The sequence below is a fragment of the Filicampus tigris genome, chromosome 12 (genome assembly GCF_054856515.1).
Source record: "Filicampus tigris isolate MCC_2025a chromosome 12, RoL_Ftig_1.0, whole genome shotgun sequence".
NCBI classification, from domain to species: Eukaryota; Metazoa; Chordata; class Actinopteri; order Syngnathiformes; family Syngnathidae; genus Filicampus; species Filicampus tigris.
In genome coordinates, this window is record NC_141228.1 from 2,052,557 (window position 1) to 2,067,500 (window position 14,944).

General features: G+C 40.5%; 1 protein-coding gene across 9 annotated transcripts in view; it reads left to right on the forward strand.

Annotated features, from left to right (window-relative positions):
- The window catches only part of LOC147138033 (discs large homolog 1-like protein), a 184,438-nt gene that overhangs the window by 143,026 nt on the left and 26,468 nt on the right, over positions 1–14,944 (forward strand). For all 9 annotated transcript variants that reach the window (XM_086048009.1, XM_086048014.1, XM_086048017.1 and 6 more), the window contains 2 exons: positions 716–872; positions 986–1,088. In XM_086048009.1, the coding sequence (XP_085904135.1) occupies positions 716–872; positions 986–1,088 (260 nt within the window). The remainder of the gene's footprint in view (positions 1–715; positions 873–985; positions 1,089–14,944) is intronic.

A 14,944-nucleotide genomic window follows, 5' to 3' on the forward strand; every position in this document is an offset into this window, starting at 1 on the left:
CCCCCAGAGATGGCTAAAACGGATGGATCAACTCTTATTTCACAACACATTATTTATCAGAATGCTTTGTTTCAACTAGTGGGCCTGCATAGAACATATTCTTGAAAAAAACATGTCTGGGTTGACTTACACTTTAAATAGAATTGCTGCAACATGAAGCAAGTCTAAAATGTAAAGAAGATGGAGCAAATTATTGAAGCATTACAATTGTTACATTTAATTAGCATTTTACATAAAATAACAAGCAACAAAAACTACCAAACTAGTTGGCTACGTTACTCACCCTGCCATGCAAATTACTGATTGTTAGTTTTCCTTTCTGTTGATCATGGCTCAAGCATCACATATTTCTATTTTGTGTCCTTGTCTTTGGCTTGGCAAAACGTTCAATCGTAACGTACGAAATTAATCATCAAAATCATGATGTTATATGGTGTGTACATGGCCCCATATTTGTACACATCCAAGGACTTGTTGGCTAGCAGTTTTGCCAACCTTTTTGAAACTAAGAGCTAATACTTGGATTCTGATTAGTGCGAAGGGCTCACAGTTTGATACACACTTTTGAAATAACAAATGCACTCAAATGACCTTTAATGATATATTTGAACTATGATTAGTGATGACATTCATTTATGTAAAGATGATAATGTAATGATTGAATGATCTCTCACAATAATTAGGAAATATAACACTGTGGAATTATTTGGACCAGGGAGCCGAGGCGTGTGATACTCCAACGAGGGTCTACAGGTCTTGGTTTCAACATCGTTGGAGGAGAAGATGGAGAGGGAATCTTTATCTCCTTCATTCTGGCTGGTGGTCCAGCTGATCTCTGTGGGGAACTCCACAAGGGTGACCGGATCCTCTCGGTGTGTTTTACTTCCTGTATTTCTAGAACTGTGTACAATGCATTTAATTCATACCAAGCTGTTGCTTTTGGATTTGGATATTTAAATTACAAAGTATGTATCTGTGGATCTAGGTGAATGGTGTGGACCTGTCTGTTGCAACACATGAGCAGGCAGCTGCAGCTCTGAAGAATGCAGGACAAACTGTCACCATTGTAGCGCAGTATTTACCAGAAGGTGAGTGGTGCCAAAAAAATAGTGATAGTGCATCTACTAGTGTACTGTATGAAACTATTTGAAGTTCTAATGTTCAATTTGTCAAGGATGGAGTGTATTCGTAAATTTGAAGCAGCTCTCCTGAACTCCAGTTTGACTAACACTAGGTGTGTTGATGTACAGCACCCATTAAGGCTGGGAGCGCATAACCGCGTTTCTACCACTAGAGCCGGGAGCGCTGTTGCGTCTTTCTACCCTTAAAGCCTGGAGAGTGTATATGTCTTTTTCTTTTTTTTAATGTAATTCTCGGTCTCTTAACCAATTAAATGCATCAGAATATACACGTGATGGTGTCGTAAGCCCGCGGAGGATGTTCCGCAGATCTTTTGTGTTATAATGGCGGACGCCGTGGTTGCGGGAGCTCTTAAATGAGTAATGGCAGTAGGGCTGTTCGATTTTGCCTAACAAGAAAATCCTGACTATTTTCTCTCAAACCCTATTTTACGATTACGATTTCTTTGTAAAATAAACAAAAATAATGAAAAATTAAGTATGTAGTATAAGTATGTCTTTTATTCAAACTTAATTTTTCTTTCTTTGAACTCAAAATGCCAGTCAATTTAACTTAATACACACAGAACAATCCATTGGGATTAACAGCATTTTACTTACACAATAGAGTTCAGAAACCAATAATGAAAGAAGAAAGTGCATATACCATTTGAAACGAAATCAACATGAGAGATTAAGGTAGACAGTCAAGTCTGTAAACCAAACAGTCTGTCAGCAAGTCATTTTGCCAACCAGCTAGTGACTAGCCTTTCACCTTTCTCCCTGGTCTTACTTAAACATAAATCAATGATTAGTTCAAACCGTCACTCAATAATACAATGCACTGTCAAGCTTGTAAGTAAGGATCCACCGGCTGGCCAGAGGTCCGTTGTAGAGGAGGAAAAAAGGGACGCCTTTCAGATGTTGAGTTACTTGCTCGTAAGTTGTATTGTACACGCGGGGCACACACTACACTACAGATCTATATTTGCCCGATTTATTAACTAAACGCTCACTTGCCTGAGCAAATAGCAGAATCGTCGGTAGCCATGGATGGTGTTGTAGTGTTTCCGGTATGCGCGCTCGTGGGAGGAAGCGGAAACGCAGAGGAAACTACGGTGGCTTAGATACACCAAAAATAAAAAAAATTGAAGGTGCCAATTTGAACGTTTCTAACATCGTTTTATCCAGAAAATTCTGTTTCGGTTCAAAATCGCTTAATTGAGCAGCCCTAAATGGCAGTGATATAGATAACGTGCTTGTGGACTTTGAACCAGTAGAACCGGTCGAACGTGATATATGTTTAAGATATATGTTTGTAGACAATGACAATATCGACGTCTTTGTAACAGAAAAGAAGATGGTAATTACCACTCGATTAAAAAAATAAAAAATAAATAAATAAAAGTAGTGCTTCTCTTGCACTGACATTTAATTTACATCTTTGATTGATACAGTAAAGATTAATAAACTCGGATCTGTGTGTAAGTCACACGTCTAAGGTCTTAAATTCTTTTGGAATTATGTTTCTGTTTGCTACAGGGGCTGAGATATTAATTATTTTGTAGGTGTTGAATTTCCGGGGAAATTTTAGGTTTTCAAGGGTAATTCCAAAGACGATCTTAGATTTTGGGGAGCTGTTGAGCCGGGAGCTTTTGAGCCAGGAGCTTTAGGCCTTAATGGGTTAACCTCACTCATTCTGGGTGTTTGTCTGCTGGGAGTGACTGTCAAGGCTGGAACCCAGGCATTCATGTTATAACTGTCAACTGAGACTCAGTGAATGGGATGCTTTTACAGTGGGCTTCCAAATAATATCACTTCCATGTACTGCACACACGCAAGCGTAAAGTGTATTCAAGCAGGCGATAAAATTGTCCTTGGCACCCTGACCCTCACAAAGGAAACATGTCTGTTGAGTCAGAACATTTGTTTGACTCTTTGGTGATTGGCCTTGTATTATTCATTTGGAGATGTGATCCAGGATACAGTAGTGCAGATGTTAAATCTGGCCAATGGAGCACTGTACATTTCACGCCCTCCCAACCTTCCACCATGACAAACGTAAATTGTATCGTTTGTCCATGAATTGTTGAAAGTACACCTCACCATAACATGGTAAAAATTAAAGGAAATACTATAAATAAAAAAAATTGACAATTACATAGACGGGGGGAAAAAAATGGGCTTCCGATTGTGCTTAGTCCGACTATTTCTTTAAGTTTCCTGTCTATCGTTTATTGTCTACAAAATGGGCATCCGTCATAGGCGGATAGGTGGACCGTTCCGTCACACAGGCATACCGCCTAACAATGCCCATCACGCTCATAATCAAGCAGGAACAAATCTAAGTAAAAAGCAACATTTTACTGAGCTTAATTTACTTGATACCACCATTTTCTTTGTATTGCCTTTGGTTTTGTGTATTATCTCATAGTCTATTTCAATTTCATGCATTGATTCGTTAGCCAACAGCCAATCAGAGTGATCAATTGTCACAGAGGATCGACGCCATTTTACACACTACGATCAATGGCTCATTCATTCAAATCATATCTTAAAAGCACAATGACAAAGAAGTATTTTAAGTTATTTGTTGCTGCTTGAATTATGAGTGTGCGTGTGCAATATTGGTATGTGTGCATTTTATTTTCTGGAAACCATGACTGTAAATGGCATGATAAACAATGACTTCTCTGCCATGTTGTTTGCTTACTATGGTGTGAAAGGATTTTGATTGAAGTTGACTAAAACAATTGAACATTCTTTACTTAAAGCGGAAATCAACTTAAACATATTTTTGAAAGAACTATGTTCTATGCAGCCCCACTAGTTGAACCACAGCATTCTGATTAATATTGCTTTTCTGGAATATGAGTTAAGCAGTAAAATCCACCCCTTTTTAGCCATCTCAGTGGGCACTTCTCACTTCTGTCAACTGAAAATGACATCAAAAATGCTCAGGGCTCAGGTAACGACCAATCATGGCTCAAATTCACAAAACAGAAGAGCCGTGAACCCTGAGTAACTGTGATGTCCATCTTCAGTCGACAGAAGTGACAAAATAGCCGCCCCCAGAGATGGCTAAAAACGGGTGGATTAACTCTTATTCCACAAACGCAATATAACTAGTTTGGGTTGATTTCCACTTTAAAACAGTTTATTATAGAGTTTGCATTCAGACCTTTTGTACATGTATCCTTTAAATAATGGAAGAGTATCAAGAGGTCAAAGAATACTTCATGCACGTGAAAATGCCTGAATAATCACGGATATCAAAATTTTTCCCTAGGCATGGTGGTGGCTACAGAGTGACTAAGTGTAGGTTTGGCCACCCTGTAGCTCCGCCCCTGGTAACAGCAAAGATTTGATGTGCATCAATTTGCCTGAGTTAAAAAAAAAAAAGGTCATCACTGACGCCTACTGTCGTAGATGTGCATTTACTTTATTGTAGTAGCATATCCCCCAGGGTCAAGCTGTATTTCTATGGCTTGCGGTGTTTGATGGTGTATGTGTCTCACCCCCTTGAAACCCAAAATTGATTTCTCACCTGTTTAAAAGCTTCAGTGCATTTTGATTGGCTATAATTTTCGACATCACCACATCATGCAACTTCAATTCAAATTTTGAATCGCCTCAAAACCAGTGGCTGAGAATCGGCCACTGGCGAAATCTTGTGGCGGATCCCTGCACACTGCGCAAGTGTGCTGTGGAATTCCTCAGTGTGCTCATGTAGGCACTCCTCGTTCATGGTCAAATGTCTCCCGTAAGGATATTCTGTTATTTGCTTTTATACGTATTGCTAATAACATTTACTAGTTATACCCAGTACTGTAATTGATCAATGACTTGAATAGTTAGAGTGTTTTTTATTCCTTTTATGTGTCGTGACTCCACTGTAGGCCCGATTAGTGACTGTTGACTGATCTTAATTCAAGCCTTCTGTCCCTGCTGTGTATTGGTCTGCACAATCTGTATATGTCTGCGCCCCTGTGTGCGTGCGTGTGTGTCCTTTTGAGAACCATGTTGGTCCGGTTTCTGTGGCAATACTGAGCAGTGACCTGTGGTGCGCCCTCGGCTTCCACCACAAGCACATGTAAGCACACGCATAGATACTTCCTTCTAATGACCTCCGCCATGAGAGCAAAAAAGTGTGAGTCACACTGTGTGCACTTATTTGTTTGTGCGGGTATCCTTCTGTTATTTATATTAGGAACACTACCCGCTGTCATCAAACGCAGAACAGCATGCAACGGATCTAATGGCATCAGAGTGTGTGCGCACCTGTGCATGTACAAAAGTCGTATGTTGTTGATGAATCAGCAACAAATATGCATTAATCACTTTTTAAATTATTGTTTTTCTGCAAAGCAGTGATATGTTGCATACAGTAGATACAACAAGCAGTCACAGTATGATGACAATATGATGATACCCAACACCAAAGCTATCATAAATAGTCAGTCTTTAAGAGAAAAATAATAATGTTGTGTTGTCAGAGAAGGTTTTTATTTAATCTTAAAATATATACCTGCAATTGGCTGGCAACCAATTCATGGTGTCCCCCGCCTACTGCCCAAAGACAGCTGGGATAGGCTCCAGCACGCCCGCGATCCTTGTGAGGATAAGCGGTATAGATAATGAATGAATGAATAAAATATATACTAATATTAAATAGGGATAGACTGATTATTGGGTTGAGTGGTAATTACCATCCTCCATTCTGTTACAAAGCCGTTGATATGGTCATTGTCTACAAACATCCAATATCTTAACCATATGTCACGATCAAGTGGTTCCACTGGTTCAAAGTCCACAAGCTCATCATCTATATCACTGCCGTCACTTATTTCAGAGCTCCTGCGACCATCTGCATCCACCATTATGCTCGAAAGAATTCCGGAACATACCTCCGCAGGCTTACGACACCGTCACGTGTATATTATGATGCATTTCATTGGTTAAGAGACTGAGAAATGGATTAAAAAAGGAAAATTATGTAAATGCTCTCCCGGCTTTAAGGGCACAAAGACGCAACAGCGCTCCCGGTTTTAGTGGTAGAAATGCGGTTACGCGATCCCGGCCTTAATGGGTTAAGAAGCGGATTGAAACGTTTAAAGACTTTATGCTACAACAACAGATACAGTATATTTGGAGTATACAAAAGGGAAATCTTTCTGCACAAGCCAAAGTACAAATGACAAGGAATGTATTATGCTTCATTGTTAGCATTGTTTTTAGCATTAGTTGACAGGTGGCATAAGCACTTTTTGATTTATTTTGATGGCAATCAATAGTTTAAAGTGACCCTTGGGTGAGCTTAACATTGGCACTTGTATAATAGGTTTGCATGTAAAAATGACATTAGTACTAAAATGCCCACCTCAAAAGACTCTGGAGTGATTTAAGGGCTTTTTTTGTGATTAGGTTTACGACCCCCCTTTTTGGGGCGTGGCTTATGTTTTCGGTCTCAGCTGTCCACCGCACGGGAGGGAGGCAAGCGTGGTAATATTGCTCGCTTTGTCAGTTCTGTTGTCTAAAACGCCGACTGATCGCCACCAAAATGCAAATGCACATTACTACTCTTGTTCACTTCAATCTGTGAAAGTATAAAAGTGTTCTGCACAATAGTTTGGATTTATTGATATAAAACGTGATCTCATCATGATCACCTCCACAAAATCAAAAATACCGTGTCGAATGCTCCTCCACTTTCAAAAGCTGAAGCGGACAAGAGCATGAATGCGCACACGAACCCCAACTGGTTATATTTTGGACATTTAGCGATGCTAAACTCGTGTCTCAGGAGGGAAAGAGACGGCGGCTTGCAGCAGCAGCAGGCTAATTGGAGCTTTACGCCCCCGTCTTCCCACCCCGGCTAAAGGTAGGATAATAGGACGGCTAATAGCAACAACTAGCTTCAGGTCGTTAAAACAAAAGGTGTTAGCACAACAACATTAGCTCCTTACTCTGCGTCGATCTTCATGTCGCGGGGTTGCCTCCTAAGCAGTCGCCAAGACACCATTTGCAGCCGCCAGAGATTAAGTAAGCCCTCATCAAACAAGCGTCAATGTCCAGCGAACAAATAGTTCCAGCGAGGCTGGAACCACAACTGAGTGTGGCCGCACTGGAACATACCTTTTCGGCTGTTTACGTTCCAAATTGGACGGCGTGTTGTCGGTCGAGAAAATGGGGCCATTCCTTATCCAAATAAATGTGCATGTCTACTCATTTCCACTTTTTCATTTTCATTCAGTCTCTGTAAATATCCTGACTGGTGTTAAATGCCTCGCTCATCCTAACCGTGATCAGCAAAGAAGCTGTGTTTTTGTTTTGTTTTGTTTTTTTTAAGCAAAGAAGCAGTGTGCGCTGGTCACAGCCTATGTAGCTCTGCTCACTTCCACATTTCCTCATTCTCATGTAAATCAGCAATGGGGAGGTTAATCCTTTTGATATGTTGAAGTGGGCATTAGTAGAGATGTCCACATAAATTTTGGTGCCAATTGATTGCTGTTTTTGGACGTTAAGAGCAATGAAAGTACAATGATTTTCAATGGAGAGTTTGGAATCGGTTACTCCCGTGACTACGGCCGAACAGGGATAGAATGCTAGGGGGCGCGGCCATTCTCCTCATTAACAAGGGGCGTTATTCATGGATTCACTTATTTCCTAATTTCTCCCAAATTTATAGATAAAATAGTAAATGACAACTCTTTTCATTTTCCTAATCAAAAAATATATAAAATGAACTTGTTAGTGAAAACATCGCCATCCCGGCCCCACCGTCCCTGTAAAACACACCTGTACAATGTTGCTGTGGAGTTGTAGCTTCCAGTCAAGCAATACTCTCCGAACACTTTTCATCGCCATTAGTTGCTTAGTTCATTTATTTGTTAATTGGTTTGCAGCAAAAATTTGATAAACAATTGAACAGCGGTGTCAAACTCCGGTCCTCGGGGGCCGACCTCCTGTATGTCGTAGAGGTTTCCTCCTGCAACACACCTGATTAAAACGATCTGGATCTGGATCAGGCGCCTGCAGAACTTGCTGATGAGCTGCTCATTTGAAGCAGGTGTGTTGCAGCAAGGAGAGATGGAAAACAGGCAGGACATGGCCCTCAAGGACCGGAGTTTGACACCTGTGGATTAAGGGGTGGCCTGGACAAAGAAAGGGTGATTTGTGCCAAACGGACTGGAGTTCAACAGTGCTGCCTGCATGTCATGAATTTTTAACCCAAAGAGTAAAACGGGCAATATTGATCACCTTTATTCAAGGGCTGTCTGACATTCTTGTCATCGTAGTGTATTTCAGAACATTTTCATGGTAAACTATTGACCATTTCAGTGACTATTTGATCATATGTGAATATTAGTTTATCTGTAATGAGTAGGTGCATTGGAGACCACAAAGTGAAATATATCAAACCTTAAATTGTGTTCTCCTCCTGTGTGATTTCCAGCTTTCGGACAGCTGTGATTCCTTCTGTTTGATTTACATATCAGTCACTGTGATTACACAGAGCTGTCATCCACTGTCCACACGCTTCCACATGACTCACACACACATCCATGTCTGTCAGCAGCAATGCTAAGGTGATGCACAGAGGATTATCTCTACTTTTATTAGTCTGCTTATTACACTTAGCAAGACTGTGTGTGAGCGTGCTGCGTAGCAGTTATTAAGTAGGTGATTAACTGCAACGCTCACTTCGATTTTCATTCACAAACTCTTGGAAAACTGATCTCTCGGATGTGTACTCAGCTTACTTTACTTACTTTGCTTAAGGTTGTACTCTATTTATTTTACTTACTGAAATGTGTGTCCTTCTTGATGGCCATTGTGCGCTTATGATATAAAATTTTTACTTCTGCAGTTTGTCAAGCTTCTCGTGTGATGCATTGCAGTGGCATTGTTAGTGCTACAGTGCTAATGATGATAATGTAGATGTTCCCTCATTAAAGGAAACATTTTATTTAGATATATACTGTAGGTGATTTTAGAAATCCCCCCCCACCCTCATCACCAGGTTTGTGGGAACAAGAATCGTTTAATAAGACAGGTGGATAGATCCAAAAAGAAATCTCTGCACTGGTGCAATGCACACAATTTGCACACTTAACATGCATAATGCAATAAGGGGAGGGTTAAGGGAGGGAACTTTGCTCCTCCCGGAGGAATGAAGAGGAGCAGAGGACCAAAGATGGTAGAGGAAAATGAAACAAAGCAGAGAAGTAAGTATTATGAGCCTCACAGCCATCACTGTAGTCTTTGTCATCACACCTCCCCCCACGTTTCCTTCTGTCCTCCCCCTCTGATTTATCAGACTTTCTCTCTAGGCTTTTTACTCTCCATCTTTTTGGGTTACGTTGTTAGTTTGAGAAATGATGCTCATTGACCGTGACATTAGTAAGTAGGGATGTATCGATTCATCGAAAATTGATTTCAACTGCTTAAAATATGCATCGATGTAAAAAAATAAAAGAATCGATATTGAAATTTTGATCACAAAAGGATCACAGTCAAATCCATTGTGCAATTTATTTATTTTCATGTTTAGTTCTGGCACAAACAAAACACACATAAGACAAAAATGTAGTTAAACAGTCAAAATGATTATTTGTTTTCAAGTTTTTTTTGCACAGTTATAGAAAGTCACTGTTTGTAACAAGGACAAAATGCAGATGTTAAAATAAAAATATTTTTAAAAATCGAATCGAAAACACGGACTGAATATCAAATTCAATCGGGTCTTGAGTGAATCGTTACATCCCTAATAGTAAGCAATCAAAAGAAATGTCTTGTCTGGTGAAATTTTGACAATTGCTTTGGTAAGATTGTGTGGAGTGAAATTATGGCCAACCATGTTAAATGTTACATACCGTATTTTCCGGACTATAAGTGGCTCCGGAGTACAAGTCGCACCAGCCATAAAATGCATGATAAAGAAGAAAAAAACATATATAAGTCGCACTGGAGTATAAGTCGCATTTTTGGAAGAAATTAATTGGGCTCTTAGTACACATCATTTCCACCGAGCTACGATGGTAACATTTAGCTAACATTCACAAGTGTAGCATACAAGAAAGTTACGGTAAGATAACTTTAAACTCATCAAAACGGTTGTAGATCGATAAAATAAGTATTTTATTTATCCCCGACCATGTAGGATGTTTCCAAGTCTCCAAAACTATTTATGTATTCAGTCGTAATTATCTCTTTGTTTTCTTCCTCGCTCTCAGCTCCATACATGTGGCTGATGCAAGACCCCAGCCAGTGTCTTAAAGCAACAGTACATCTATAGATGTATATTGATAGACAGTCAAATTTTCTATATTATACTATTTTAATTACTTATTTATCAAAATGTTAGATTTTAACCGTTTAAGTTATTCATGCATTTTAATAGCTTTTAGCATTTATCTTTATGTTTCTTTATGTGGGTTACAATAAGATGTAATGATATACACTATACATGTTATTCTGCCCGTTGTAAAGTCAATATGTAATGCAGGTTTATATGCAGCCTTAGAACGCCTTCCTGTGGTTGTTTGTTGTATTGTTTGTTTGTTGTATTGTTTACTGACGTTGAAAAGGAAAGAGATACAATATAATGTGTTAATAATTTCACACATAAGTCGCTCCAGAGTATAAGTCGGCCAAACTATGAAAAAAGTTATAGTCCGGAAAATACGGTATGTTACGGAGGCACTTTTTACAAAAACAGTTGCAACATATACGCAAGTTTGACCAAAACAAATTAAAAGAAACATGTCAATAATGAATTAATTACTGTACTAGTTTGAAGAAAGACACCAGTGGAGAGTGTCATCCCTGACGATGAAAAACTTTTGCATCTTATCTATCTTTTATTATCCTCTGTCACACCAAAACCTATAATAATTAGTGAGCAGTTCATTAAAATACCCGCAAATTAAAATGAAAAATGCTTTGTCAAGGTTATTGTTAGTGTGTGTGTGTGGGGGGGGGGGGGCTGTGCATGTGTGTGTGTGCGTAATCATGCGTGTGGGTCTGTGTGTGTGTGTGTGGTAACCGACTGCCTGGGCCAAAGTAGGGCAGGAGAGCCTGGCATCACCTCGGCTTTCTGCTGCATGAGTGACCTGAGGAAACAGCGCGGGTGTGCGTGTGTGCGTGAGCCTTAAAGCAAGCTGCTGTCATAGTGGGAGGAGCCACCACAGTGAAGAAGAGAGTGAACAAGAGGAGCACAGTAGAGAAAGCGTTAGCATCTGTTGTTTCTGTGGCAGCCGAACGCCACAGGAACGGATGTATGCGCACGTTTTTTCTGCATATCTACACATACTTTCACATCTTTCCACTCGGGCATGCTCACATGTGGAGGTGCTGTGAGCTATTTGTCTGGCTTTCCCTCCCATTCACATCCTGGGACTCTGCCACTGCTCCATGCACTGACATTGATCGAAAAACCACCTCATCAGCATCATAGCGCACGGAAGCCAAACCGCCTGCCAGCAGCCTGTGAGTACAGCGGAGTTGAAAGAGACTAAAGCGGACTTGCTATTTTGCTGGCTGAATGAAATTAGGCACATGCAAACATCTTCAAGAAAATCCCGTTTTTGTTTCTGCATTTTAATAGTGTGGCGGTAACTTTTAGCAGAGGGTGAATGTGCTGTTGATTATAAACTATGAGAGTCATTGCGAACACTACCATGGCGATAAACATTGTAGTACAATCGGTCACATTTGCAGAACTGTTTTTCTCTGATCCACTGGTCCGCTTCTAACGGTGCTTTACTGCCACACTCACACCAACATGTTCAAATTTGACATTAGCACCACAATAATAACACACTCTTCCTCTTGGAATATGATGATTCGAGCCCCTCTGACTTTTTCCTAGAGTTGATTTCTTGACTTTATTATCTTGAGTGTTTTGTATGTTCTGCACAAACACAAGCACAGATTGAGCAACAGTTCCAATCTTTTTTGGTCTGGGAGCAGGGCCGACGAGCCCCAATTTTGGTCTGGCTCCAGAGTGGGGCTGCGGTGACCCGCGTTCAGGGAAGTGAAAATGTAATCCAATATTTTCACTCATCTTGGGGTTCTTTTGAGCCGTGCTTTGTCTGGTTTCTCACATAGGGTGACCCTGCCGGTTGCGTAAAGCCCCAGGCAACTTAGCGCCCAGGATCATTGGGGCACACAAACCCCTCCACCACAATAAGGTGATGGCTCATGTTAGGGCCGTCTGCTTCTCAACAATGATTTTCTTTTGTTTCAAATGTTTCGTTTTTCCTTGGTTTAGCTACTGTGAATTAAATAACCACTCTGTCTGGTTTTAATCTATTTTGTGTTCTTTCCCCTGTGTATCGTTCTTTACCTCTTGATATTAATCCCCTGACACCGTTTTGAGGCATCATGCTCTGAGACAGAAAAAACAAATATGTTCATCTATTTATATCCAGGTTAGATTTGATGATGGTGTAAGTTTGAAGGTCAATGATGGGAAAAATGGATTTCCAGTGAAAGGTCACTTTCATTGTCCTCTTGAGTGGGGGTCGTCCATATAATTCATGCATATGCTTCTTGCATGGAATATTCGACATGAATTTTAGCAATGAATAACCATCTTTTTAAAAATGTGTCTGGAGGCTGATTTTATTCATATGCAGGAAAAGAAATAGAGAAGTAGAGAAAGGTTCTGGATATCTGTGGTTTGTGAATGTGTGTGTGTTTCCTGTAGGTTGTGTACCTTCAAGTGTAATCGAATTACGTAGCTTTGATTCGGTTCTATCCATGGTTCAGGGACATACACGCAGCCCCATTCATCAGAAGTCTTGTTGCCAGTGACATTGTGATCATGTATGATGTTCAGAAGACATGTTTTTCAGTGATCAAATCGATCATATATAACTCTTCTGAAGATGAAAGCACAATACAAACAACGGCAGCACTCTTCATGTTGTAGGAACAGAAACATGACAGTGTTTTGATTGTGTCTTCGGTTTTGTTTAGCATGATGACGCACAGTCAGAGATTCTGCGTGTGAATATTGTGTGGACCTGTGAATGTTTACATGTGGTCCTGTGCATGTGTTGGTTTTGATAGTCTGTTCTTCTTCAACATTCCCAAATAAAGCATTTGGGAATGCCCATTTAACTGAGAAGGTTAGTGAGAAGGCTGAGAAGCACCACGAGAGAGGTTGGTGTACTCGCCAACCATTATACTTGAAACCGATTCAGTTACCGGTAAGACAATCAGTGTGTTTTCGTGAAGAATACATGTGAAGGAATAATTACTGTTGAGAGGCTAAAATCTGAAGATTTGGACAAAACAGTTTTTAAAATAGTTGTTGATTACTTTAGTAATAGATTAGTTGCCAATTACTTGATTAATTTAGACACCCCTACTCTAAATTGATATGTGAATATAAGTGTGAATGGTTTGTCTATGTGCCAGAGTTGGGCACTTGACCCTTTTTTGCCTGTCCGGCCGCGACCCTCCACCCTTGACCTGGGTACCCTTCCGGCCGCGACCCCCCGGCCATATTCATCAACATTGTCGCCGCCCCCCCCAAAAAAAAAGAAAAAAAAAACGTGCATGATGCCCCCGCAGGAGAGATGCTAAGGAAGAGGTTTATTTAAAGACAATTAGCTGGCTAACTTACTATTCAAACCCGCTGTGGACACGCTTCAAACGCGCCCATCTTACTTCCATTGCGAGCCCTGGGGTTGGTTTTGTCGTATTGTATAATGATTTTGGTCCAACAGACGACAAGTCTGCAAGCATTCAACAAGTTACTTATTTTCCACACTTCCCCTCCTTCACACTCCCCGGCCTTCAAAATAAAAGCATGCCAGCAAACCACTACATAGCAGTTTTTCTACAGCGTATTTCCGGAAGTAGGAAAGTGCATGATGTGCCATACTTGAGTGTTGCGCGCAGCTTGAATATACTTCCGGACACAAGTTGTTTTGAAAGAAGCCTGAAAAGAAGCCTTTCACCGAGTAGGCAGAGATTAAATTTGGCCGCCTCGCGAGCACATCACACGCATGAGGGCCGATTAGTGGGCCGGACTAAAATCCACTTCCGGCCATGCTTAGTCCAGCCATTTTTTGAAATTTGTCACCCCACCGCCCCAAAAATGGGCATCCTGCTGGGCCGGAGGGTCCGACCGATCCGGCCCGGCGACGGACTGCCCAGCTCTGATATGTGCCTTGTTATAGACAGACCAGTTCAAGGCCAGCTGGGATTAGATCCAGCAGGATAAATCTTAGAAAATGGATGGTTGGATATTTGATTTGTTTTTATTTTATGTATTGTTGTTTTCTCTTCATTATTAATATTATTATTATTATTTAATCATTGTTTTGGGGGCATTTGGTGTATTACAATGAATCTACCTTTTAAATGAATGGAACAAAATGACACATTTACTGTATGCAACTTGTTAAAACTGCTCCATAGAGAGTTCCTGCAGAGGGTTGTTGTGCTGAGTATGGAAGCAATTCACTGCTCTTTGCATCGATTGGCCAGCTGGTAGCTCACTTGCAATTTACTGCTTGACATTCACCTTGAATGGGAAAGAGCCTGTTGAAATTGTATTCTTGTATGAGCAGGAAACACAGTTGCATCGGTTAGGAGGACACATTTTCAAATTTAGATTTTATATTATTGTACTGTGTATTGTGCCTTAAAATGAATAAATTCCAGTTGGATAGGTTTGTTTCTTTCTAGGCTGCAGTCGAACGTGCCCAAAAACATTGATGCACCAGTGATGTCACTCCAATGCTGTGCTACTTGAAAATCACTGTGTGGATTCAGTATGCATGTATCTGTATAATATGTTGAGTGTA